General features: G+C 37.1%; 1 protein-coding gene and 1 non-coding gene across 2 annotated transcripts in view; one reads left to right on the forward strand and one right to left on the reverse strand.

Annotated features, from left to right (window-relative positions):
- Cdk15 (cyclin dependent kinase 15) overlaps window positions 1-12,388 on the reverse strand; it is an 89,564-nt gene extending 77,176 nt beyond the window's left edge. The window contains exons 1-4 of the mRNA XM_076865944.1: window positions 12,266-12,388; window positions 11,398-11,547; window positions 11,085-11,179; window positions 4,498-4,577 (exon numbers count right to left, since the gene is read on the reverse strand). Of these exons, the coding sequence (XP_076722059.1) occupies window positions 4,498-4,577; window positions 11,085-11,179; window positions 11,398-11,547; window positions 12,266-12,388 (448 nt within the window). The remainder of the gene's footprint in view (window positions 1-4,497; window positions 4,578-11,084; window positions 11,180-11,397; window positions 11,548-12,265) is intronic.
- Window positions 12,389-25,881: 13,493 nt separating this feature from the next.
- Window positions 25,882-26,079, forward strand: LOC143407673 (U2 spliceosomal RNA). Its single transcript, XR_013092415.2, has one exon. It is a non-coding gene; the product is annotated as a U2 spliceosomal RNA (small nuclear RNA).
- Window positions 26,080-27,050: the final 971 nt, after the last annotated feature.

The raw sequence follows: 27,050 nt of genomic DNA on the forward strand, positions 1-27,050 counted from the left end.
CACTAGACATTGAATAAAAAAGAGTCGGTGTGCTGGGGGTGTAGTTCAGTGGTAAAGCTCTGACCTAGTAGGCATGAGGCTCTGAATTTGATCCCCAGCACTACAAAAAAGAAAAAAAAAAGTGGGGTTGCAGTTATAGTCCCATTTTCTCTGACATGGAATCAGGTCAATGAGTCAAGTTATACATTCCAATAAAAGATACAATCTAGGTAAACATTAAGACAAGTGTCAGATATGAAGTTATCCTCTGGGCGGGTACAGTGGTGCATACCTGTAATCCCAGTAACTCAAAAGGCTGAGGTAGGAGGATTGCAAGTTTGAGGCCAGCCTAAGTAATTTAGTGATACCCTAAGCAATTTAATAAAACCCTATCTCAAAATAAAAAAATAATAACTAACAGTGCTGGAGATGGGGCTCAGTAGTTAAATGTCCCTGGGTTCCATCCCTAATGCAAGAAGAAGGAGAAGGAGAAGGAGAAGAAGAAGAAGAAGAGGGAGAAGAGAAGGAGGAGGAGAAAGAGGAGGAGCAGGAGGAGGAGGAGGAAGAAGAAGAGGAAGAGGAGGGGGAGGAGGAGGAGGAGGTTATCATCTGATTTTTCTGGAATTATAATCTCCATCACATACCTTCATTTTGTTTTATAAAGATCTAACAATGCACATGTGAATTTGCTGTGTGTGATGTGATTTGCTTGCATTCCACTGCAGACTATTTGTCAATGTTTTTATTTTAAGACAGGGTCTTGCTAAATTGCCCAGGCTGGCCTTGAACTTGCTATTCTCCTGCCTCAGCTTCCCAGGTAGCTGGGATTACAGGTATGCTCCATCACACCAGGAACAACTCTGAGATTCGAATCACACTCCTCCTTTATCTCATCCCATGACCTCAGCAAGGCTTCTTGGACGATTTTTTGGCTTACTTTTCTCTTGTATGGATTGGAAATAATTACTCTGTAATTTTCCTAAAAGCAAATGGTCTTAAAAGATCCTTAGCTGAAACTTTCCAATTTAGAGAATGCAATTACTGGTGTTGTAGAATCAATGATAGAATCAGAATTGCTAAATATACAATATTATTTTCTTTAAAAATGTTTCTTCCGCATTTTCCTTAATGTTTATACAGAGAACATCATAAAACCAGATTTCTATTTTCACTTTTAATCTTGTTAAAAAAGAAATGCTTAGACCAAGCATTTCCAAATTTATATAATAAAGTAGAAAAAAATTTAAATAGATTAGATATGGATTCTAATACCTAATAACTCTTATTACTAGCTCTGTGACCTTGGACAAGTCACCTAACCTCTCTGAGACTCATATTCTTTCATCTCTGCAACAAAAATAACACTTTTTACTACCAAGAGTTCATGAAGGGGTTTAAAAAATTGATTATGGAGAGGGGCTACCTTGTATGCCTGGTTCTTAGAAAAGGTTAATTATACGATTGCTTCCTAAGAAAATACTGGTAATACTCGAAGGTCCTAGGTTTAAACCAAAAGTTGAACATTTGTACAAAGATATTTAAAATAAGGCATATTACTAAGATATTGATGAAGAGTTGAATAAAATGAAGACTCTTCATCCTGATATAAAACATAAGCATATTTTCTTCTAGTTATGAGAAGAAACATTTGAAATATAATTCTGAGCAATTGTAAAAGATTTTCTAAGTTTTTGCAAAAGCTCCTGATCTTTTTAATTAGCAAAATAATGTAAGAAACATGTGCAGTGCTGTGTACCTAGCAGTCAGCAGAGTGCTTGGCCACAGCAGGTACTCAATAAATATTTGTAGAATGAATGCATAGGAAGTTGTGGATTTTTGAATCAGAGAGATTTAGTTTGTGTCTTACAGTGCTATCATAACACCTATCTCTAAAGGTTGTTAAGAAGACTGAAAGAGGTATAAAAAGGACCTGGAACTTGAATTAAGATGTTTTCCTTAGTGCTGTTTATACTTTTGCTAATTTCATAATATTATATGTCAAGATCAAATAAAAACAAATAGTATTGTACTTGACCAGACTAATAAACTGCCATGTGTATTCTCCCTATAACATACAGAGAGACTGTTCATGTAGCAAAATCCTCCTCAATACGTCTCTGGCTGCTCTGCCATCAGGGCTGCCAAACTGCTCAGAAGTAATTCCTGCTTCAAGGCTTTTTAAAGCAGGCTGTGGTACTCACTTGGTTTTTCTGCACTTGGCTTTCGGTTGCCTTTTTAGCTAGTGACCCTGGATTTTAACTAATGAACTCCAGCTGTTCTTATTTTGCCTTCCAGCCCTACTCAGTTAACCTCCTGTCTCCCTGGGCGCACATCCTTCGAGTTCTTTCGGGAGAAATGGGACAGTGCCAAAGTTCTTAAATGAGGCCTCACATCTTGAAGGGAGAGGGCCTCTTTGACAAGGACTCCAAGTTTTTATATTGATGGAAAAAGAAACATTCGTTGTTGGAAACTGGAAGCCTAACAACCTCCAATGTGTCAAAAATCCTTTTGTGGTTTTTATTATTATACATTGCAATCCTTTCAGTAAGGGAAGTTCATAAAACCAACCAAGAATGTCCTCAGTTCAATACTAAATGTAATTGTAAGCACCTGTGACCGGGAGGCAGCTCCTTGGTAAAAGTGCAATGAAAGAAGCATCTTGCATACAGAACAAGACAGATCCAGTTTTTCTGAAACATGCTGAGAACCATCTGTTAGCAAATCCAGCAAAAAGATTTCACTGTTAGCCTCAAATGTCAACCTGAAAAATGTGGCTGTGGGCAAAAGCTAAGCAGCAACACTGGCCTTACACAATCAAGCTCACAAAGGGCACAACTGGAGAATGAAGTGAACCTGGACCTGGATCCCATCCCTGAAGGAGAGTGACCTGGTGATTTCTATTCTATTCAGAAATACTCTTTATCCTATCCACACATTTCTTCTAAACATGATCATCTTTCACAGGGACCACTAATAAGTACATTAGTAAATGCAGCTTCCATGGTATTACACACTTAAAACTATGCATTCCCCAGAATGCACCTGATCCTACCAGGATGGGTCCCTGGCTAAGCTGACAGCCATTTGGCCCTTACACTTCAATTTAAAGTGATGTATTCCCCAGAGGCTCTGAAAGACTTTGAAAATGGCATTAAATTCAGTTATAAACTCATTTGCTGAATTGCTTTTTCCATGCCCGTTTGCATAAACCCATCCTAAGCTCAGCATCTACTGACTCCATTAGCCATAATGAGACCACTGGTTCTTGTCTTGCTTTACAATATCTTTTACACACTTGTTCCATGAATTATCTGCTCCACATGGAAAACCACATAGAAAAGAGACTGGAGCTTTCTCTTCCCATCCTTCACAACACTCAGCAATATGCTTTGCACATAATATGTGCTCAGTAAAGAAGAGAAGATAAAAGGGGGAGAAAGTAAAGCCAGGGAAAGGCATTTCTTTTGTTTTTTGCTGAAATTGTCAGTAATCTCAATTTCATTTTAAATGGCCCATGTAAAAAAGTTGATACATTGTATTTTTAATGATTTATTCACTCTATTGGCTTTTCTTTTTTATTTTTCTTTTTGTAGTACTGAGGGTCAAACCCAGTACCTCACCCAGTCTAGCCAAGTGCTTTACTGCTGAGCCATATCCTCAGTCGTTTTTATTTTTTATTTTGAGACAGGGTCTTGGTAAGTTGCCCAGGTTGACCTCAAACTTGTGATCCTCCTACCTCAGCCTGGCTTTTCAATTTTTATGGTGTAAATTATTAGTTATTTCTATGCTCAACAAGAAATTATCCAAAGAAAGGAGCAAGAATGGAATAATAAGAGCCAACATTTACTGAAGTCTGAAAACAGACTCTGTGATAAGTGCCTTGTATATATATTCTTGTTTAATCCTCATAGCAACTTGTGAAACATGGACTATTATTATCCTCTCTCTACAATAAACTAAGTCTTGGGCAATCTACCCAACACCACACCACTGGTAATGGTAGACCTACAATGCAAACCCAAGTCCATCCTTCCTCACTTGCTATACCAACCAGGGTACAAAGGAAATACAGACACAACACTTAAAGTATATGCCTTCCCAAAAGAGTTTTTCAACTATGAGGGAAGAAACATTTGCTACATTTAGGCAAATTTCCCACTAATAATTTGTATGATTTTTAAAAAAAAAAAATTTCATATGAATTTTTTTGGTGTTGTATAGATGCAGTTTTCACAATCAGCATGAGGCCAAACACTTGGAACGTATTCAGAAACACTGCTTGAGGTCAAAGTTTTGGTCAAGTGATATAACAGTTTTGAATCTTAATGTCCTCAAGAATAAATAATAAAATAGTAGTATAAGTATTCTTAGAAAACTGGCATCAAGAATAAAATTGTAATAGTAATATTTCTTTCATAAATATAAAAAAACAGATGTTGAACAGATAAACTCAAAGCATTCTTTTACCAAATCCAGGAATCAAAACAGATCTCTTGGGTTTGCTTTTCCGGTTCTTACCTTCCCGAATTGCTGTGAACGGGACTCCTTCCTCTGCATTCATGCTGATGACTTTTAAAGCCACTAGTTGTCCATTTATCCTAGAAAAGGGGATGGGAAGTATGGCACTCACTTATTGACATGGTTCAAAGCAGCAATAGAAAAAGAAGGCTTAAGAAAAGGAGTTTTCTGACAAAATATATTCCAGCATATGGATCTACAATTATCTCCAAACAAAAAAATTTATACATATAAGTACATAAAAATATTCTCCAAACAAAAAGTTTTATATATATATATGTAAAATATATATGATTCATATATTTTAACAACACTATATCTACTAAAGCCATGTATGTTCATTATAGAAAAAAATTGAAGAAAATAGAAGCACAGAGAAATCAACCCCCTCTTTATAGGGGTGCTGGCGATTGAACCCAGGGCTTTGTACATGCGAGGCAAGCACACTAACAACTGAGCTGTATCCCCAGCATCCTTTTTATTTTTTGAGACAGTCTTACTAAGTTTCTTAGGACCTTGCTAAATTGCTGAGGCTAGCCTTGAACCTGTGATTCTGCTGCCTTAGTCTCCTAAATCGATGAAATTATAGGCATGTGTCACCGTGCCCCGCCCTCATAATAGTTTGATGTGCATTGTTTTTTTTATTTCCCTTTTGTGCATATTCTTCTTATCTGACTTCTTGTAGTGGTCTCCTAACCATCTCCCTGCTTAAATACTTGTACTCCCTCTATCTATACTAAACAGAGTAGCTGGAGGCACATTTTAAAAACCAAAGTCAAAACAAGTCACTTCTCCATTCAAAAACCAGCCAGACTTTTACAACAGCCTCCTGATCAGGCAAGTGCTGCCTGATCTGCCCAGGCTTCACCATTCTCTATCTCTCCCCCTTCATCCTCCTACTCTCCCCTTATTCATTGTTTTGTTTGTGATGTAAGCCAAGTGCCCAGAACAGAGATTAAAAAAAAAAAAAAAAAAAAAAAAAAGAAGGAAGGAAAAAGAAAAAGAACAGAGATTTTAATGCAGGTATAAATATGTTGGGTTGCTTTGGTTTGTGGGTCCTGGGGATTGATCCCTACGGTGCTCTACCACTGAGCTACAGCCACAGCACTTTCTACTTTTTATTGTGAGGCAGGTTCTTGCTACATTGCCCAGGCCGGCCTCAAACTTGTGATCCTCCTACCGCAGCCTCAAGAGTAGCTGGGATTATAGGCCTGCAACACCACAACCAACTCTAAATGTCATTTTTACGGAGCAGGATTTATATCATATTGTCAGTAATCTGATCTTTCTCCATTTAACATTTTCTCTTATCATTCCTTATTGTGTTGTATAATGTTTAATAATGGCTTAATATTTTATCATGTAAATATACTAAATTGTTCAGCCAATTCCAAACATATGTAAATTGTTTCTACCTTTGGACTACTATAAAAATACAATAATGATCATATTTAAAGATTCATCTTCTCATACAGCCTTAATTATTATTTCCTTAGGTAGATATGGAATTGCTAAGTCAAAGGGTATTCAGTGCCCATGTTTTCATTGACTTGAATTCACTAAGTGATCACACAATGATGGCATGAGAGTGGCCATTCCATCACTTCCTTGCTAACACTGAGCTGGGTTTTGTTTCTATATTTGTATTTTTAGATTTCTTTTTTTTTTTTTTTTTTAAGAACAGTTTCACTTTTTCAGAAAACTTAGGAAGACAGTGAACCAACTAAAGCCCAGAGTTGATTAAGATTTCTTTAGTTTGTACCTAATGGTCCTTTTTATTGTCCAAGATCCCATTCAGTTGTCATGTGTCCTTCAGCCACTCTTGGCTATGATAGTTCCCAGATTTTCCTGGTTTTTGATGATCTTGGTAGTTTCGAGGAGTACTGGTCAAGTATTTTGTAGGATGCTCCTCTCTTGGGATCTTTCTGTTTTTCTTATGATTGGTTTGGGATCATGAATTTGGGGAGGAGCCATCTTCACATTATATTCAGGATACCTATTGTGGACATGAATGTCCTTTGATGTGGACCTTAACCATGTGGTTGGAGTAGCATTTGTCAGATTTCTCTACTGGGAAGTTACTCTTTCCCTTTTCCATTCTGTACTTCAGGATGAATGTCACTACATACAAGGAATTGAGAGCTATGATCTACCTCCTTGAGATCCGGTTGGAATTCTACATGGGAGATTTATTTCTCCTCTCTTATTTATTAACTTATTGAACCATTTATTTATATCAGTATGGACTCATAGGTATTTTATTGTTTGGGTTATAATTTGATATTACTTTACTTTGTTTTTCAAATGTTTGCAGATTTGTCCTTTGAAAAATCTTTCAGTTAGCTCTCATGTCACTTTGGCACACCCACACCAAACTGGGTTTTGTGTTGTTGTTGTTTTTGGATGTTTTTGTTTTTATCTTCACATTTTAGCCTATATGGTAAGTTAAAGACGTTATCACACTTGAATTTCTTTACTTATGCAAGTGAGTTTTCATAGTCTTTTCTATTTCTTTTGTGCTTTCCCTAAATTGCCTACTTTTTTCTTGAAATACTTACATATACATCTCACCAGTTATTTTCATTTTGCTTTATAATGTCTTTGAAGATTTATTTACTTGTTTGTTTATTTTTGTGGTGCTGAGGATCGAACCCACAATCTCATGTATGCTAGGCAAGTGCTCTACCACTGACCTACATCCCTAGCCCTGAAGTTTTGAACTTAAAAAGATTTTTATGATGTCCAGTATTTTCCAAAGTGTTTTGCTTAGAGCCTGTTTCTGTAAAATTCTACCCTACTCTCCCCCAAGAAAATGGTTTTTTTGGTCAAATATGTTTAGAAAATGCTTCTTAATTGTTCTTAGAAGGTCACAGTATACACTGACATTTTTAAAATACTGAAAGAATCTATAATAAAGAATCGAATTTGGTTTTGTTCTAGGGTTGTCCATATTGATTTGGCCATAACTGTTTCAATGAAACATCTATCAAGGTCTCTCAGAACTGGGGATCCCTAGAACATACTTGGATATATGGGGCACCACGGACACTTCCTATCTTCTCTCATGGATTCTTATTTGAGTGTTAGACACAGACTTTCCAGCCTAAGAGTTACAAAGAATACACTTATCTTTTTGTAGTTCTTGTATGTTTCTTTTTCATTTATCTCCTTAATCCACCATGATTATATATTTTAGTGATACTTGGATCTTTAACTGTTCTGGACTTTTCAAAACCATGTTTCTTTGATCTGTCTTTTCTTATATTGTGCTGGTCTTTTTTTGTTGTTTTTGGTTTTGGTGCTGGGGATTGAACCCAGGGCATGTGAGGGAAGCATTCTACCAACTAAGCTATATCCCCAGCCCTGTGCTGCATAATTTTAATTATTGTAGTTTAGAATACACAGTTGGACCTCTGAATTTGTAGTTTCTGTATCTGTTAAAATAACTGCAGATTGAAAATAATCTGGGAAAAATTATGTCTATACTGAACATGTATTTTTTTGACTTTTTTTCTTGTCATTTTCTCTAAATGATACAGTGTAACAACTACTTACATAACATTTACATTGCATTAGGTATTAATTTATATTCAAATACTGCCCCCTGTTATATAAGACACTTGAGGATTCGTAGATTTTGGTGTCTAAGGGGATCTAATCCTTATATCTAGAATACATTAAAACTTGAAATTAGACAATCACTGACATGTTTGCACAATTAGAATTTCTTTCTTCTTCTTTTTTTAGTTGTAGATGGGCACAATACCTTTATTTTATTTATTTATTTTTATGCAGTGCTAAGAATGGAACCCAGGGCCTCACATGTGCTAGGCAAGCCCTCTACCACTGAGCTTCACACTCCCAGCCCCACAATTAGAATTTTTAATTCAAATACCCTGTACTTAATCAGTCCTTGGACTGGTCATTGTACAAGACCTACGCAATCTCCTGAAGCACACATACGACCTCCTGCCTGCACTCATCTCTATCTACTGTCCCCTCCAATGCCAGGCTGACTCTACCCCAGGGATTGCTGTACTTGCAGTCTCCCCTGCCTTCCACTGTGCTAATACATAGCTCACTCCTTGCCTCCAACAGGTTCCCTGTTCAAGTGTTTCCTTCTCAGCCAGGCCTCCTCTTGGAGCCCTATTTAAAATGGTAATCCAACAACTCTGGCGCTCTCTCTCTCTCTCTCTCTCTCTCTCTCTCTCTCTGTTTCATTCTTTTCTATGAATTATTGGGGATTGAACACAGGGGTACTCTACCACTGAGCCACCTCCCCAGCCCCTTTTATTTTGAGACAGGGTCTCACTACTTTGCCCAGGCTGGCCTCCAACTTGCATTCCTTCTGCCTCAGCCTCCTGAGGAGCTGGGATGACAGTTGTGCACCACCACGCAGGCCATTTTCATTCTCCCTGGCACTTTTCATCCTTCAACAAATTCAGTAGTTTACTGATTTGTTCACTGTTTATCTCACTCCCATCACACTCCATAAGAGCAGGGATATTTGTCTTTTTTGTTTTCCAATGCATTTTTTTTTTTTAGTTGTCAATGAACATTCCTTTTATTTATTTACATGCAGTGCTGAGAATTGAAGCCAGTGCCTCACACATGCTAGGCAAGCGCTCTACCTCCGAGCCACAACCCCAGCCCTCAATGTATTCTTATTAGCTTAAGTAGTGTGTGACACATAATAAATATCACAATTAGAAAAATTAATAGACTTTAGTAGAATGAATGAATGTCTGACTCTTTAAGTCTTGGATGTCCCTTAGTAAATCTTTACATAAATCCTGCTCTGCTTTTTAATGTTAATCATCACATTTTGTTGTTATTATGAGAGGAGCTTTTCCTACTATATTTTCTAAATAATCATTTCTAATACACATGACAACCTTAATAGGTATATATTGATTTTGTAACCGATTACCTATTGTTCCATTACTACTTTTAATAGTTTCTTAGATGATTCTCTTTGTTTTTTTTTTTAGGGGGACAATGATATCATATACAAAAAAATTATTTTTGATGTTGTTTGTCAGTTATGGATAATGGTCATTTTTGCCTTATTTCAACCTTACCAGGAAAGTCTCTGTAATTAACAGAAAAGTGTGTGTGCTATTGATTTGAAATATCCTTCACGGTAATGAGAAATTATCGTTCTATTTCTGTTTTGTTCAGAGTTTTAAAAACTAGAAATTGATGTTGAATTTACCAAATGCCTTCTTGGCATCTATCTTTACGATATTTTTGAACATATTTTTATATTACAAATGTAATGCCTTTGTGGTGGGGAATAAAGTGAGAAGTTTAAGAATGATCTTTGTTTCCATGCTCCAGTTTCAACCACTAGAAATAACTAATCTCTTGTGTATTTCCCCAGACTCTTTTATGTACATACAAATCTATATATGTATAATACATCTGAGTGTTTTTTTTTTCTAAAAGGGATCAAAAAGTATGTATTGTTCAGTAACTTGCTTTTTTTCTTTTAAAATACTGGACATCTTTTCATATTAGTACATCTACTTCATACTGCACATGGCTGCATACAATTTCACACTATGGTGATTATTTACCCAGTCCTGCCTTGATGACTATTTGTGACCAGGTTTTTATTTATTCTATTATAAATCCCTAAGTGAGCTGCACACCTCTACTTATATCCCTGTGTACTTGAACATGTACTTCCAATGCACTTTTCATCCTATTCCTGGTGAGTTTCTTGAAGGAGCAATAATTTTTTTATATCATTAATTCCTATGACAATCTGCAGGTGTGAGTTAAATCTTGCTTCTATACAATATTTTTAAACTGTATTTCCCTTATAATCTTGTTTTAACAAGTAAAAAAATCATAAAAATCACAAACCATTAAGATAAATAATAAGTACTTAATTTTGTAGTGTTTATATTAAATTTCTAAAATTAACATTTAACCACTATTAAGCCATTATTTTTCTCCATCCAAGTAAGATAAATGAAAGAAATAAGGCCTTCCAAACTTCCCACCCTAAAAGGCAATGGAATTCAATTTTCCAAAATGGGTAATTGTCTTAGATAAGTAGTATTTTTATTCTCCAATTATTTGCATATTTTGCAAGTGTAGAAAACTCAGGATTTATCATTTTTTTGCATATTCCATACTTTGCAGAAACCAACTTTAGATTTTTTATAAGAAGGCAAGGTGGAAGAATTAGCAGCAAATTCAATAAATTACAATTGTAAAACTTTATCATTATGACTTACTTATGAAAAACTCTCTAGAAATACCTTCCCAATTGTGTTTCCCACCAGGCAATAATTGTTCTTTTTTGGTTAATAGTAGAGAAAGTCTACTTTATTTTAATGGAATAAAAGAGAGGAAAGGCTGATAAACATTTTAGTGATCTGGTTTTAATTGGAGTAGGACAGGTTTATTTTTCTTTTAAGGCTATTTAAGTCATCATGTCTCTCTCCCTGTTGGCCCTGGTGTCTTATTCAGGTTCCAAACCATGTGAACTTCTGTACTGTGTCATCTGGCTCTATAATATAAAAGGAGGGGGATGGAGCCCTCATCTTTTAAAGTCTCCTGCAACTGTAACTCACCTGCTAATCCCCTTGTAAACTGTAGCATAAGAACCTTCACCCAGCTTCTCCAAGTTCAAGTAAGATGAGGCGGCCCCAAAAGGAAGGCTCTTCCTCTGCTTGAAAGGAAGGGGAGGGGTGAGAGGTGGAAAAGACAGAAAGATCAATTTTTTCTTTTCTTTTTAGTGTTGACTCCCCTGCTTCCCCCAGGGAAACAGTATGTCAAAGCTACCTGAGAAGGCCCTGCTCAGTAATTGTCCTGGAAGTTGAGGACCAGCTTCCCGGGACCAGCGCACATTAAATTCTTCTAGATCAACGTCAGCGGTTCACTCACCCACTGAAAACCCTGCCTCGGATCCTCTTCCTGAAAAGAATCGCTATTACTCCGTGGCCTTTTACTCTCAAACTTCCGGGCACCAGCCCCCTGCACTCCCCTGGGGTGAAATGAAGTCATGCAGCTTGATGCTTCTTTTAGGTCTGTTAGCTAGAGAAAAAAGAAAGCGCAGGAGTAAAATCTATGCAAAGTCAAGATTCAGGAGCTGCCAAAACCATCTTTTTTAAAATTTACCCGATTCTCACCCTTAAGATGTTTTCTAAGGTTCTTCCTACACCCCCAAAAGGCACCCTTCTGAAAGTCAGGTCCAAAAACAAAAAAACAAAACGACCATAATGGTATCATCTGCGGAAATGCTGCAATCTTTCTTCACTTGAATACATTTACCTTTAACGCTTAGGTTAACCTGAATCTCCTTGATACATGTTTCTCGTTAACTCAGTCTCCTCTGCCCCACACACATCTGTGTAATTTATCACTTTAGAGGAATAGTCTTCTAGCACGGCATGGCTAATAGATATGAGCTAATTATTGAAATTTTGAATCCACCACAAACCAATACTGCAGCCTGTCAGCTCTGCAATGTAGTACCTTAGAGATTTTAGGAGAAGAACCACTTTTTCCACTTCAAGTCAAGGGGAGTTTCGTGCAACACAAAGTCAAGGATTATTTTTCCCTTTTGGTTTACAAGCACATCCCCACAATTGATAACTACAGCCGTAAATTCTCTGTGACTTTAATAGAATTTTCTTTTTATGGGTTTCGACCTACCGCAGAAGGAATCAGACCTCTGCTTCGGAAAGGGAGCATATGTCTGAACTCCTTGGTTTATCAATAGAGAAAGATGTTCCTCCTGGGATACCAATACCTGAAATTCAGCCTCCATGGTCACAGGCTGACTCCTCCGGCTGCTGTGTGCCTCGCCTCCTTTGGAACGATGATAGCAGCTGCATCCAGGCTGTAGACTCTTAGCACACAGCTCTTGACCCATAGTCTTTCAGGTTCAAGGAGAAAACCCACACTTGAACCTCTCTCCCCCTCTGCCTCTCCTGTCCTCTCTCACTCCCTTTTTGCCAGAGGTCAGCAGTGTGGAGCTTTCATATGACTCACATGAGGCTCTGCCTGGAGCAGCCTCATGACTTCAGCAGTTTCTCCTTCTCAGTGCAAGTAGCTGGACATCAGAAAGGCGGCTGCTTGCATTCATAAATGCACAACGAAAACAAGGCAGCTCTAGTATGAGATTGAATAAAATTGGGCACAGTTAAAGTTCTTCTTCCAGCCACAAGTTAGTGCTGTTTATGCATACTTTTTCTGAATTCACATTGCTTATCCATGTGATGATATTTACAAGATGTCATGGATAATGATATTGATATTTGGTAGGCTTTCCTGGCACTAAAGCAAATACACTGAGGAAGTTTTTTCTCCCTACCTTTCATCTGAAAGCATTTTGGTTTTCCGACTTTTAAAACAAAATTGCAATATAGCCAATGTTTAGTGGTTAAAGAAACCATAGAATGAGAAGAGGAGGAAAGCTGAGGATGTCTACTTCATCTCTTTGCCTCCAAGCAACAGTGTATCTAACAGTCCTAGATGGATAGTCATTCATTCATTTATTCCAACACAGTGTGATGAGCACAGTGTTGTTCTTACTATACAGGTAAGGATGTAAGCCAACGGTAAAGAGACACGAATTTACATGAAACATCTTCTTCCCTCTTTCTCTCCTTCTTTCTCCCATTCCTTCTTCCCACATAAATATAATACTTATTATTATATGTAAGGTACTATGTTAATATTGACATGACCAGGAATCTGGCTCAAACACGTTTATATCCTTCAGTTTTTGAACAAAACTTTTTTTATAATTTATTTTTATGTTTTTGTTTGTTTGTTTGTTTTGTGAGAAATTGAACCCAGGGGCACTTCAGTGCTGAGTTACATCCCTTGTCTTTTTTATTTTTTGTTTTTGAGGCAGTGTCTCACTAAGTTGCTGAGGGTCTTGCTTAGTTGCCTAGGATCCCCTCAAACTTATAATTGTCCTGTCTCAGACTCCTGAGTTGCTGGGATTACAGGTGTGTGCCACTGTGCCCAGGTGAACAGAATTTTTTTCTGTGACAGACGCTTAAGACTCTTGCTACTATAATGTACCACTCACAGAATGATACAGAAAGGAGGTCACAAATACACACACACACATGCACATGTGCCCACGTGTGGGTACGAGTCATGTCCATTGTCACAATAATATTTATGGATGTTTGATATCTGAACCTCACAATACTTTTTAAAAAAACTTTCTGATAATTCATTTATGAACATGTATTTAAGCTTTATTTCAAAAAATAACCAATTCAAAGATTCATATTTCATAAAAAGGAGACTAATTTCACTAATATACAAAAATATTTTTAAAATAGTCTTGAAAAAGTATTAAACTTTTAACCAACAATCAATTAACAAAGAACAAGAATCTAGTTTTTCAGAATATTTAACTCCACTAGAATTTATCAAAATGTTGATTATAATACATTTTATTAGAAATGCCAATTTCTTCCTAAAAGGAGGTTATGTATTTCATCAAATAAAAATTATATTCTAGACCAGGTTTAGGATAATTTTTTACCTTCTCTAATTATCCTAAGCTTTAGAATTTTTAAATGATCATTATTATTATTGGCCAAGGAAATTATGCATAAAGTAACAAGTATACTAGAATAGAATAGTCTGATTTATTTTGTTTGTTTGTTTATTGCCACAGCAGATTAAACCCAGGAGGTACTTTGTCTCTGAGCTGCATCCCAACCCTTTTTATTTTTATTTTTTCTGAGACATACTCTCATTAAGTTGCTGAGGCTGGCCTTGAACTTGCATTCCTGCCGCAAGCAACCTCCTGAGTCGCTGGGATTACAGGCATGCACAACTGCACTGGGCTAGCCTGATATTTTAAAGATTAAAATTGCTGTTTAGATACCAGAATGGGCTACTGAGGAGAAATTGCAAAATATTCTTCAGGATTTTCAAAAATTAAATAATTTATGGTCTTGCTTAAAGTTAAGGAAAAGTATCAGATGAATTCTTAAGGTGTTTTCTAGCTCTGTGTCCAAAACAATAATTTTTGTTACCAAAGATGTCTGAATAAGGACAGAAGACTTAGATGATAATCTCCTTTTGAATTCTGCTTCAGACCCAGTTCGTGCACCACTCCAGGTCAACTTGGCTGCCCTGCTTTTTTGCAGTCTGACTAGCTTTCAATGGGAGAAGCCATTCTTGTCCTGGGGAAGAAGGTCCATTATTGCCGTTACCTCCTGCTTTTGTAGAACAAGAGCCCCCACACATGAGGCTGACTGACAGGGAGAGACCCCTGGGCCTGCCCACCATCCCAAATGGACTAACAGAGACTCTGGCTTCAGCAAAGTCCCACAAGGGCCAGCTCACACAATTTGGAAATGCAGGAAGACTCCTGGAGCACACTTCTACCATTATGAAACCAGCAAGAGTTGGGCAACTCAGAAACCAGCTCCATTCATTTGCTCTCTCCTTTCCCCTCACCTTTCTTGGGATTGCATATGTCACCTACTCCTCCTACCTTTTTTTTTTTTTTTCAGGCTTTGTTTTCAAGGAATTATGTCAAGAAAAATGCCAGCCATTTTAAAATTAGCAGTAAAATCATATTATTGACAAATTCAGGTTAGCTTCTCCACTCATTCCATTTTTTTGAATTATTTTTTTTTCTTTTACAAGTGGTGTGAAATTGAACTACCATATTTAACTAGGAGTATGTGTTTTTTTTCCCTTTTGTGTGTGTGTGTGTGTGTGTGTGTGTGTGTGTTTGTGTTCTATCTTTATTAAATTTAGCCAAAATAGTGGGAATTATGTTTTAATTATAACTTTCTAGGATATGTAGATTACCACAGGCATTCAACAGATAATAACATGATAAATATATAAAATTTGTATTAGAAACATTAAAAATAATTCATATACATCTACCCAGTGGGATAATATGCAACTATTAAAAAAGATCTTTATATAATGACATAGAGTGATCGCCAAAATATTTTAAGTGAAAAAACAAAATGCAGAACAATGTTTATAGTGTGTTGTTACATTTTGTACCAAAAAAAAAAAAAAATTAGGGGAAATAAAATGTAGTTAATTATCTTACCAATAGTAGCAATATTACCATTATTTTTATTTTGTTGTCTATTGTAAGGGAGAAATAATTTCTTTTCTTATCTATTGCTTAACTTCATGGTTGAGGTCTCTATAATGAATAGATTAACAAGAGAAAATCATACAGATTTATTTAATGTAAGTTTATGTGACATGGGAGACATACATGACACACATGAAGACTCAAAGAAATAGGGAAGCCTGTATATTTTTATTCTAAGTTTGATGAAGTAGATAGTTGGGAAGAAATATGACTGGAAGATAAAAGGGTCTGATTTGATGGTTAATAAACTGGGGCGAACTTAGCAAAACCTGTTTTTTCAGATTCTTCTTGGTATCCCTGTATCTTTAAAGATAGGGATATTCCCTTCCTCTGGGTAGAGAGTGGTAATCCCTAGAATTAAGTATTATAACCCATTTTATAGAAAGGTCAGCTAGGTTTAATGGCCTATTTTAGGAGAAAAGAGGAAGAGGAAAGTAAGAGAAAGCTTTCTGCTTCAGCTGTTTTTTTAGTTATCAAGGTGCCGTATTGTGGGGTAATACAGACTGAACCCCATCACTTATATGTGTATCTAAGGCTAAAACTAATAAACAAATATGCTAATATCATTAGAAATCTAACTCTTCGGTGTAAGAGAAAATAGACATAAATATTAAATCAAGGAAAACTTACGTGAACTTAAATTGGACTTGGAAACATATACTTATGTTTCTTATTCCTTTAACAAAAAGAAAAGCCCTGGGGGCTAGGGATGTCACTCAGTGATGCTTAGCATGTACAGGCCTTGGGTTCAATCCCAAGCACCTAAGGGGGAAGCCAAAAGCTCTGTCAATCAAAAAGACCTAGGAACAACAACACAATAGAAATGAGTAACCTTAAGTTCAATTTAGATACCCTAATGGTCTCTAAATACCATGTTTTTTTTCCCTCTAAAAAGAACTAAACATCCATGGAGAAATCATGGATTCTAGGTCTAGAGTACAAATTCCACAGGATAAGATGGGTATCTGACTGGCTAGAAAGCAAGAAAATTATCAAGAAAGATGTCTCAGGCTTATGTAAGCTGACAGGAGCCTTGTTAAAAGGACACAGCAACCAACCTGAAAGGGACCCCCCCATTGTCTTAAGGTGGAACAAATTAAATGTCAAACAGAACAACAACAAGGAGTGCATAAAATCGAGAACTGTAAACTAATTCTTAAAAAAAAAAAAAAAAAAGTTGTCACTTGGAGGTTTCTAGTGTACAAACATTACTCAGAATATCAATTAATTTTTTAAAAAGAAAAGAAACAAGTATTTAAAGAATATTTTTGCAAATTGTTTTTCCAGATTTATCAAATTGCTAACGAGGAGAAAGTCCTCATAGAATTCCAGCTAATAAATGTAGTAGAAAGAATAAAAAGAGAAAATCACTATCCTTAATGCAATGGTAGATCTAATCAGTCATCAGTGAATGCTGAAAGCCTGAGATAAAAGACTGATGAGGAACATTGTCATGAAATCAGCTGAGCTCACTGATCAGTCATGTGTTTAAGGTTTTTCTGAATAAAAAGAAGAACAATATTTTAAAAAACACATTCTCGCAAAATCCATACCTTTTGATTGTTTATTTATATTCCTGTCTATTTCCAAAAAAAAGATGGGTAAGCTGGGCATGGTGGTGCACGATTATAATCCCAGCAACTCAAGAAACTGAGGCAGGAGAATCACAAGTTCAAGTCCAATCTCAACATTTTAGGGAGACCTTGTCTCAAAATAAAAAATAGAAAAGGCTGGCGATGTAGCTCAGCGGTAAAGCACCCCTGGGTTCAATCCCTGGTATCAAGCAAACAACAACAACAAAAAGGCAGGTAGGCCTTTATAAAAATATAGCAATCATCATCATCATCACAGCTACTATGTTCATGCTTGATCTGGGGCAAACTGCACACTGAGTGGAGATTGATCATCATCACTATGCCATGACGATGAGGTAAGTACCATTACTATCCCCATTTAATCATTAGGGGAAATAAATCTTAATGAGTTCAAGTAGCCTTTTTATAAGGTAACTGAACGAGCAAGTACCAAAAAATATTTATAAAGTTCCCCAAAGATTACATACCAAGTTTCACAAATCTCATTTAGTGGGAGATGCTAATAAATTATATTTGCACAAAGAGCATGAAATCTCTTTAGTTTGGATGCACTCCTCAGTTTTGAGGGCTAAATTAAGATAAGTCATTTTATTCAAATATAATACTCAATTCAAAATATAATACTTACCAACAATAAGTAAGTGACTCTAGTTCATTAATCAGGAGCATATGACATCATCTTTGGTAAAATACATATCTTTCTGAAAAATAAAAGCTACAAAATATAATTTCTTAAATCACCCTTCTTCCTTCTTCCTGTAGTACTTTAACTTGTAACTGTCACATGTTGACAGTGCTGTCTGATGACAATAAGCAGAACTGCAAGCACATGGCATGTAGGCTTTTCTTTGTATCTTTACATGCATATATTGTTGTTTTCCACTCCATATTATTATTGCATGATAGTGTGTTATTTGTTTACTAGTACTTAATTTTCACTTTGAAGTTGACATTCTAAACATGCTGTCTTCTATTTCCACTGATTTTAAGACATTAATGTTCAAAACTGGTGACTTAGTTATTGGAAAAGAATGTGGAGCAAGACGGCCATATTTCCAGATTTTAAGAATTCTTACTGACTTAAGAAGGTAATTTCTGAAGCCCTGGGAATTTCTGTGCACAAATGCCAAATGTCCCAGTTACCATGCTTAGTTTTCTAGTTTTAAATTCCATGTGTAGCTCAGTGATAGAGGGTTTAGCTAGCATATCCAAAGTCCTTGGTACAATCCCTAACACCAAAAAGAAAAGAAAAAAAAAAAATCTATGTTCCTTGCCCTCCTAGTAGACTCCTACCTCTTATTCAGGCTTTTCCCACATCCTGGCCTTCACTTCTGAAAGCACAGTTTACCTGTTGTGGATCAAAACTCTTAATGATAAATGGAATGCTCAAAGATGCCAAGTAATTCCATATGTGTAGTCCCACACTCTGAAACAACTGGAAAGGAAGGATAGGTTTAAAGCAAAACGTTTCACAGGCAAGTAGGGAAATCTAATTGCAAGGTGTTTCTGTGACAGAATGGCTTGTGAAACTATAAATGCAATTTTACTAAACAGTAGACCTAAAAAAAGGACCCATTGTCTAAAATTGTAGGGATCCTTGGGATAGCTGTAGATGTAGGGAAAGAGGAAGACTTCCTTTTTCTAGTCTTAAGTGAAAAAGAAAACAGTGTTTCTCTATACCAGATATTTTCTTGGTTGTTCTTTGCATGTGTATGATTGTTTTATTATTTTAATTTCATTTCCTTATTTATTTATTTTTATTTTGCAGTTCTGAGTATCAAACCCAGAACTTTGTACTAGGCAAGTATTCTACCCCTGAGCTATATCCCCAGCACTGTTTTAATTTCTTGAGCCTGAATGGACAAAGGAGATATTCCAGAAATGAATTAATAATTTGGTCCCTATTGAAATGAGAGAAACCAATGCTATATTTAATTTTCCGCTTTCAATTTAACAGCTCAAGTTTTAAAAAGAATGAGTCAATGCTCTTTTTATAAACAACATATTTGTAAATACAGCATAGTCGGGTCCCCTAGTAAGCCAATTTGAAACATACTTAGTCCAACTCTTCTGACTATGGGTAGAGGGGGACAATTGACATTAATAAAGAAAATACTCAGTTTTCTTGTATTTTCTTATAACAATTCTGTGATCAAAGAGATTCTGCACTAACCTGACCGAAAGCCTAAGGTTTGGAATCTTCCCCTTGGAGACTGTTGGGATGGCTAAGATGCCAGGGTAAGGGTCCCTGATAATTAGTGCATGCTGTGACAAGTGCAGAGCAAGCCCTTTCTTTCTGGTTGCTGTGGATTTTGTACACAGGTTGACCTCTATCTGGTGCTAGCCAGATCCTAGGAATTTATATTTTTCCTGTGTTAACCTGTGTGAGTAGGTGTCAACTTATTGGAACAAAGACTGATTAGAAATTTTGGGACAGTTTCAGTTTTCACTTGAATTTGTTCTTAACACAAGTATCTGGTTCTATAAAAGGGATCCCAATAAAATTTTTCAAAGCAAAAACCAAAAACTTCCAGGCGCAGTGGTGCATGCCTGTAATTCCAGCGACTCAAGACTGAGACAGGAGGATCACAACTTCAAAGCCAGCCTGGGCAACTTTGTGAGATTCTGTCTCAAAATAAAAAGGGCTAGGCATGTAGCTGATTGGTAAAGCATCCCTGGGCTCAATCCCTAGGACCAGGAAAAAAAAAAAAAACTGTGGTCAAAAGTATTAAATAATTTGGCCTAAAGTCAAACTAGCCAGAAGTGGTAGAACCAGGATGTGAATCAAAACAGGTCATCTCCTAAGTCAATACTTGTAAGCTGCTTGACCATTTTCCTGTCTGATACAAATTTAAGACTGTCCACTCATACCCAAAGAGTGTTCATGTCTGTGCTTGTTTCTTCCTTAATTAGACATTGTCACTAAATACATCTACCATTTTTTAAATCTGTTCTAAACAATATCTTCATATACATTTCATCTCATTTAATTTGGCAATGTATTTATTCCCTTCATTTTAAATGAGGAAGTGGGTTCATTCATGTTTTTTTAGACAAATGTCAGAATTAGAATTTAAACCCAATGGTCTTGATTCTAGTCTCTTGCCTCCATACAATGAGCACTCAGGTTCTGTGAGCAAGCACCCTTTTTCCAACACTGTGAGTTGGTCGACTTAGCATACCTATGTGGAAAGGAATTTTGCTCCTTGTACCCAACCCATGTGAAAAAAAAACTTCCTTTTTGATAGAAAATGCATTTCTGAAATAGGGATCTTCAACTCCATGGGCTCTCTTTCTGCCAGTCCCTCTCAGTCAATGTCCAGTTAAAACAATTTGTCCACTACAGATGTGCTCAGTCTGTGGCTAAAGAATAATGATACCTGGGCTGGGGGTGCAGGTCAGTGGTAGAGGGCTTACCTTGTCTTGATGGGTTTGACCCCGAGCACCACAAGGAAAAAGAATAATGATACCTTTGTCCAACTAGTTATTGTTAATTTCTCTGAATGTGTTAAAATGCTCCAATTACCTCTAACATTGTCCTGACGTTTCTTCTGTGTCAGGGTAAAATGGTCTAGCTGGAAACATCCTTTTGTCACAGTGAAGTTCAGAGCACTCTGCAGTTTAAAAGCAGTGGTTTTAGGAATGTTTGAAAAATATCTACTGCAAGTTATTACTACTTTAAAATAGGTACTTACTGTGTTACATAAATGCAAATAAATGCACGTTACAATATCCTGACTTGTAAATTTCTGATATTCACAAATTGTGGGTCAGATCTCTGAGTCTTCCTCTCCTCATCTCCATTCCCAGGGTTCCTAGGCCCCCTGGCCAAGTCCAAGTGAAGACAGTCTTGTTCCAACAGCACCACTCTGTGGCCAGGGTGAAGAACTGACTAAAAACTCTTCCTACTCAACTTTTTCCTCAGACAATGTGCTTCAAAACCCAGTCTCTCCACCCACCCCAACTTTCCCTGGACTTAGCTACCCATAGTCAAGTTGATTCCACCTCAGGCAATCGTTTCTCACACTTGCATACATCCTTTTAAAGGAATATTTCTTCTTCTTCCTACCAAGCTGCTTCAAATCTTTTCTTATTCCTCCAAATGCCTTTATCAACATAGGTAAACCTGGCAGCTACTAGAGCCAGGCCACCCACTCTTGGCCCCCATGCTTGGAAATGTGGAAGAGTTAACCATGACTTTTTTTGTTTGTTTGTTTTTAGTACTGGGATTGAACCCAGGGGTGGTCTACTGCTGAGCCACCCTCCTGGTTTATTTTGAAACAGAGTCTCATTATGTTGCTTCAGTCCTCTCCTCGATAAGTTGCTGAGGCTGTCCTGCCTGAGTCTCCTGAACTGCTGAGATTACAGGTATGCACCACCATGCCTGACACTAACCATGATTTTTAGAGTTGAGCATTTCAAAACCTTATTCAAACTGCTTAGGCTACTTGGACTTCAGAAACACTGTCCTCTTTCCAGTTCCTAGCCCCCAGTACCTGATCAGCTTCTTTAACAACCAGGGAGGGAGACACAGACCCACAATAAGAAAAGGTAGCAGTGTATGTGTGTGTGTGTGTGGGGGGGGCAGATAGAAAGAGAGAAGGGAAAGAAAGCAAGAAAACAAGAAAGGGAGAAGGAAAAAAAGAAAGAAAGGGAGGAAAGGAAAGAGGGAAGGAAAAGAGTGAGGGTTTTCTAGGGGGAGACATTTGCAGCTTCCTTTCCTACTGCTTCCCCCCAGTGTGGGGTTGAGATGAGGAACAAGGGGGCACCAAAACCCACTCAGTAATAAAAATAATAAATAAATAATTGTGTGATGCAATATTTCTAAAAATTAAGCTAAAAACTACATAAACATTCCTGATGAACAAAATACAGTATCTGAGGGGCTGGGGAGATAGCTTAGTTGGCAGAGTGCTTGCCTCACATGCACAAGGCCCTGGGTTCAATCCCCAGCACCACACACAAAAAAAGAGATTAAAAAAATAATATAATATCTGGGGGCTGGGGTTGTGGCTCAGTGGTAGAGCACTTGCTTGGCATGTGTGAGGCACTGGGTTTGATTCTCAGTACCACATAAAAATAAATAAATAAAGGTCCATTAACAACCAAAAAAAAATGTTTTTAAAAAAATACAGTATCTGAATTTTAAATCTAGACAAGTGGCCTGTTTCAAAACCCATGTGATTATGCAAAGGGAACAGTCCTTTCCAATCCTGAGCCAGTGGTTTGCAGGCTGCTGGACACCTGATGCACCCACTGTCCCCTTACCACCCTGACATCATCACAATCCCCCACCACAGGGCAGGTTTATGAGAGTTGATAGTAGTATGAGAACATATGGACATCGTGGGGCCTTATGTATAGACATTTTTCTAAATTGTAGAGCTTTTGTTGACTTTTTCCACTTGATTCAAAATGCAGGAGGATGCCAGGAGTGGTGTTGTTAATCCCAGGGACCCAAGAAACTGAGTTAGAAGGATCACAAGTTTGAGGCCTCAAAATAAAAAGGATTGGGGGTGTAGCTCAGTGGTAGAACACCCCTAGGATCAATCTCCAGTAGCCTCCCTGCAAAATCTGGGGAAAGGATACCTGTTCTATTAGGGCACATTTTCTCTTCTGCTTCAGGCTCCAATGTGGCTGAATAGGACTCTGCTCTCTGCTTGTACATCCTTGCTTCTCTTCCCTCCTCAACTGCACCACCTCCCAGAAACTCTTCACTGTCCCTTAAAATCTGCTTTTCTACAAGGACCAGCATTCATGAAAAATGATTCACTCAAAACCGAACAATTTTTCTTCTTGTTTCTTTAACTACAAAATATTGCAAAAGTATTATGTTCATAAAGGAGTGACATCATAAATAATATTATAACCACAAATAACATTTATAAGTTAACAGAAATTAAATATTTATTTACCTCACAGTACCCATGATTTTCTTTTTTGGTCCTGGTGATTGAACCCAGAACCTTGAATATGCTAGGTAAGCACTTTACCACCAAGCTACCCCTCAAGTTCCTTACGATTTATATAGGAAAATGTGTTCTACACTTGCAAAATCTTTCTTGTTTTTTATTTATTTATTTTTTTTGTAGATTGGGAATCTAATGCTTTTTAAAAAATATTTCAGAAAAATGTACATGTTCTACATCGTAACACATGAACAACAAAAGAAGTTCTTTAGCCCCAAACTAGTAAAACAAACCCCCCAAAAAAAGCAACTTGTAATGCTAAGTTTGAGATCAAAATGCCAAGATATATCAATAGAAAATAGATTTTGTCAACAAAACTGACACAAGAATAAGAAATCGTTGTAGCAGTGTTATGCACATACTATATAAAGTAATTCAGATTTAAAAGAAGTTTTATTTAAACATGGACATTTAAATATTATTTAAATATTTATTTATATTATTTAAATATTAAACATATTATTATTTAAATATGCTTCCTGTAGTCCATGTGTGGCACACTCCTGTGATCCCAGTTATTCAGGAGGCAGAGGCATGAGGATCACAAGTTCAAGACCAATCTGGGCAATTTTCCAAGATCCTATCTCAGAATAAAAAGGACAAGGGATGGGGCTGGGGATGTGGCTCAAGCAGTAGCGCACTCGCCTGGTATGCGTGCGGCCCAGGTTCGATCAGCACCACATACAAACAAAGATGTTGTATCTGCCAAAAACTGAAAAATAAATATCAAAAAAGTTCTCTCTCTCTCTCTCTCTCTCTCTCTCTCTCTCTCTCTCTCACCTCTCTCTTAAAAAAAAAAAAAAATTTAAAAAAAAGGACAAGGGATGTGACGCAGTGGTAGTGCACACCCCTGGGTTCAATTCCCAGTACCACACCAAAAAAAAAAAAAAAAAAAGCTGCTCTAATATCTAATTACTTACCTGTCATAATATAGGATTTATGAGTATGTGTCTCAACTATCCTCGTATAGCATGTGCTTCCATTCTAAAAATAACAAGTTAGCATCTGCTTACCTACATCTGGTGATTAGTCATTCAATCCACTAATTATTTTTTGGTATGAGATGAGTGGAAGCATTTTTATTTAAATCATCCCCTGAATTACTACATGTCATCTGCAGGTCTTTGCTCCTCATTTTGGCCAATATCTTGCGTGAAGTTCTGCCATACAGTAAAGTGCTCCCAGATGTCAGTGAGAGGTGGGTGCCCCCATCCAAAATCTCAACCAAATCTCATGTGTCATCCATTAGTCAGTCCTCCAGAGAACCACTCAGATGTATCTTATTCTGTGCTCATACTGCTCTGTTCCCAGTTCAAGGCATCACCATTTCTCATCTGGCCAAATGCAAGAACCTATTGTGTCTCTCTGCTTCCATTCTAACCCTCCTGTATCTATTCACCCCGAATGAACTTAAACAAGAAACTATTTGTATTAGGATTTAGCCCTTAACTAAACATCTTTTTAAAATTCTGTGTAAATTGGGGCTGGGGATGTGGCTCAAGCGGTAGCGCGCTCGCCTGGCATGTGTGTGGCCAGGGTTCGAACCTCAGCACCACATACAAACAAAGATGTTGTGTCCACCGATAACTGAAAAATAGATATTAAAATTCTCTCTCTCTCTCTCACTCTCTCTTTAAAAAAAAAAAAAAATTCTGTGTAAATAAATGGGACATATACTTGGAGCATGAGCCAGAATCAACTTTTTAAAATTTGGATCAGATCAAATCATTCTCCTCCTTATAACTTTCTCAGGGCTGGGGATGTAGCACAGTGGTCAAGTCCTTGCCTATTATGCCCAAGGTCCTGGGTTGAGGGCAGGGGAAGAAAACCTTCTCATGCATTTTGAACAAAATACAAACTCATATAATGGCTTACCAACATTTCCATGGTCATTACAAGTTCATTTTCTACTGTTCTTCCCTTTCACCCATTCTCTGCTAATTTGGCCTTCTTTCTGTTTCTCAAACACAGGTCACTTGTTCCCTCGGAGAACCCAGCAGGAGCCTGGGCTAGGGCCTCCTCATCTTCTCTGTCTCTAGAAGAATGTCTCAGAGCTCAGGCCTCAGGTTGCTTTTCTTTTTCAACGACTTCTCAAGTTATATCTCTAGCCTGGATTTTTCTCTCAACAAGATCATCTCCTCAACTGTCTATTTGATATGTCCATTCAGATGTCTAATAACAATACAAAATATATGACATATCCAACCTCACTGTTTTCCCAGTCTTTCCCATCTCAGTATTAAATAAAAATTATAGGAAGCCTTGTTTGGAACAGGCTTCTGTACTAGAACCTAAATGACCAGGATAGAAATCAAAACGGACTTATTGATCTTAAATTTCCATATCACCAATCTGAAAGTAAACTGTTTATCTAAACTTCAGAGAAATCAGCATTAGAGAGATAAAAGCTGAATTTCCTAATAGTTCATAATAATAAAGTTAAGCTTTACACAAAAGAAATGCCTCAAAATAACCTGACATTAACTAGTCAGTTATTTTTCTATTTTGTCTCTGCCTTGAAAGGAAGTAACTTGAAATGAGCAGCCTACTTTGTCTTCTTTGTTGCTGTTTTTTTTCAACCTTTATCTTTCTATAATACCAAGCTGGTACTACTCAGTACCCTGGAACACTTATTCTACTTATGGAATGCAATGTTGCCTAAGTCTAGAATCAAAAATAAAGCCAATTAAGATCTTTAAACTATCCTTCTTGACCTTTTAGCGAAGATCAAGTGTATTATCTGTTCTTATCAATTTACAACTCGCTATCTGATATTTCCTCTATATGAGGACAATATAGTTAATGGATTTTTGAAGAAGGGAAAGGGAACAGGAGTTTTCTCCATCCACTCCACGCATCCACCTGGTACTGCAGTACTTTTAGGAACAGGGCAACAAAAAGAAGAAGAGGAAGAAGAAAAAGAAGAGGAGGAGGAGGAGGAGATTTTAAAATAAGTTGTTGCAATTTTGTCATTTAACATAATAAATGACGGCTCATTTTTACCAAAAACTCAGGTCTTAAGTCCTTTCTTTCTCTCAAAGCTTGTAATTAATCCATGAACAAATAGTGTAGCCCTTACCTTCAAATTATATCCAGAATCTAACTCCTTTCAATAGGTAACAGAAATGAGCAGTGGGAACATGAGGTTCAAGGGATAATTCTGTAAATTGGGCCTAGTGAGTTGACTGACCCCAACATGCTTTCCTTTAAAAAGCAATTTATGTGCAGCCCTGCCTAGTATAATTCAATAGGATATATTATATTTTTTAGCAAACAACTCTTATCTTCAGGCGATATGCAGATCCCCCAAACTCCTCTCTACTGATAAGAAAAGCACAAGTTACCCTAAAGGAGAAGGGTGACTTTTGTGACCTTTACACCAACCAGATTTCAGAATTCAAGGAGAGACGAACATAACAACCAGTTAATGTGGGCCAACGTGACTCAGAGTTGCCTTGGATTTTTAGCATGCCATCATAATAATAAGATCTCTCTTCCATGGGGTAAGGCCCTGTGAAGTGGGGACTTGACAGTCTGATGCAATCCTGCTATCAGTCAGAAGTCAAGAGGTGACCTGGGTGGGACTCTGGAAATTTCCCTCAGCTCCACCCCCACCAATAAATCTGGAGGGTAGGAGGGGTGCACCATTCTTTTCCTCTCTGAGAGGACCTACTCTCTCCCTTGAGAGTGTCCTTTTTGTCCCTTTTCCTATCCCTCATGCCTGTTACTCTGAGTGATACATATGAAATCTTTCTGGCATAATTATAAGAACCAGTAACTGAGGACCTCCATGACTGCCTTGGCTTTACTGCAGGCCCTTGCTCTGTAATACATTTTTTTTTTTTTTTTTTTTTTTTTTTTTTTTTGGTA

The sequence above is a fragment of the Callospermophilus lateralis genome, chromosome 9, assembly GCF_048772815.1.
Source record: "Callospermophilus lateralis isolate mCalLat2 chromosome 9, mCalLat2.hap1, whole genome shotgun sequence".
Classification (NCBI taxonomy): Eukaryota; Metazoa; Chordata; class Mammalia; order Rodentia; family Sciuridae; genus Callospermophilus; species Callospermophilus lateralis.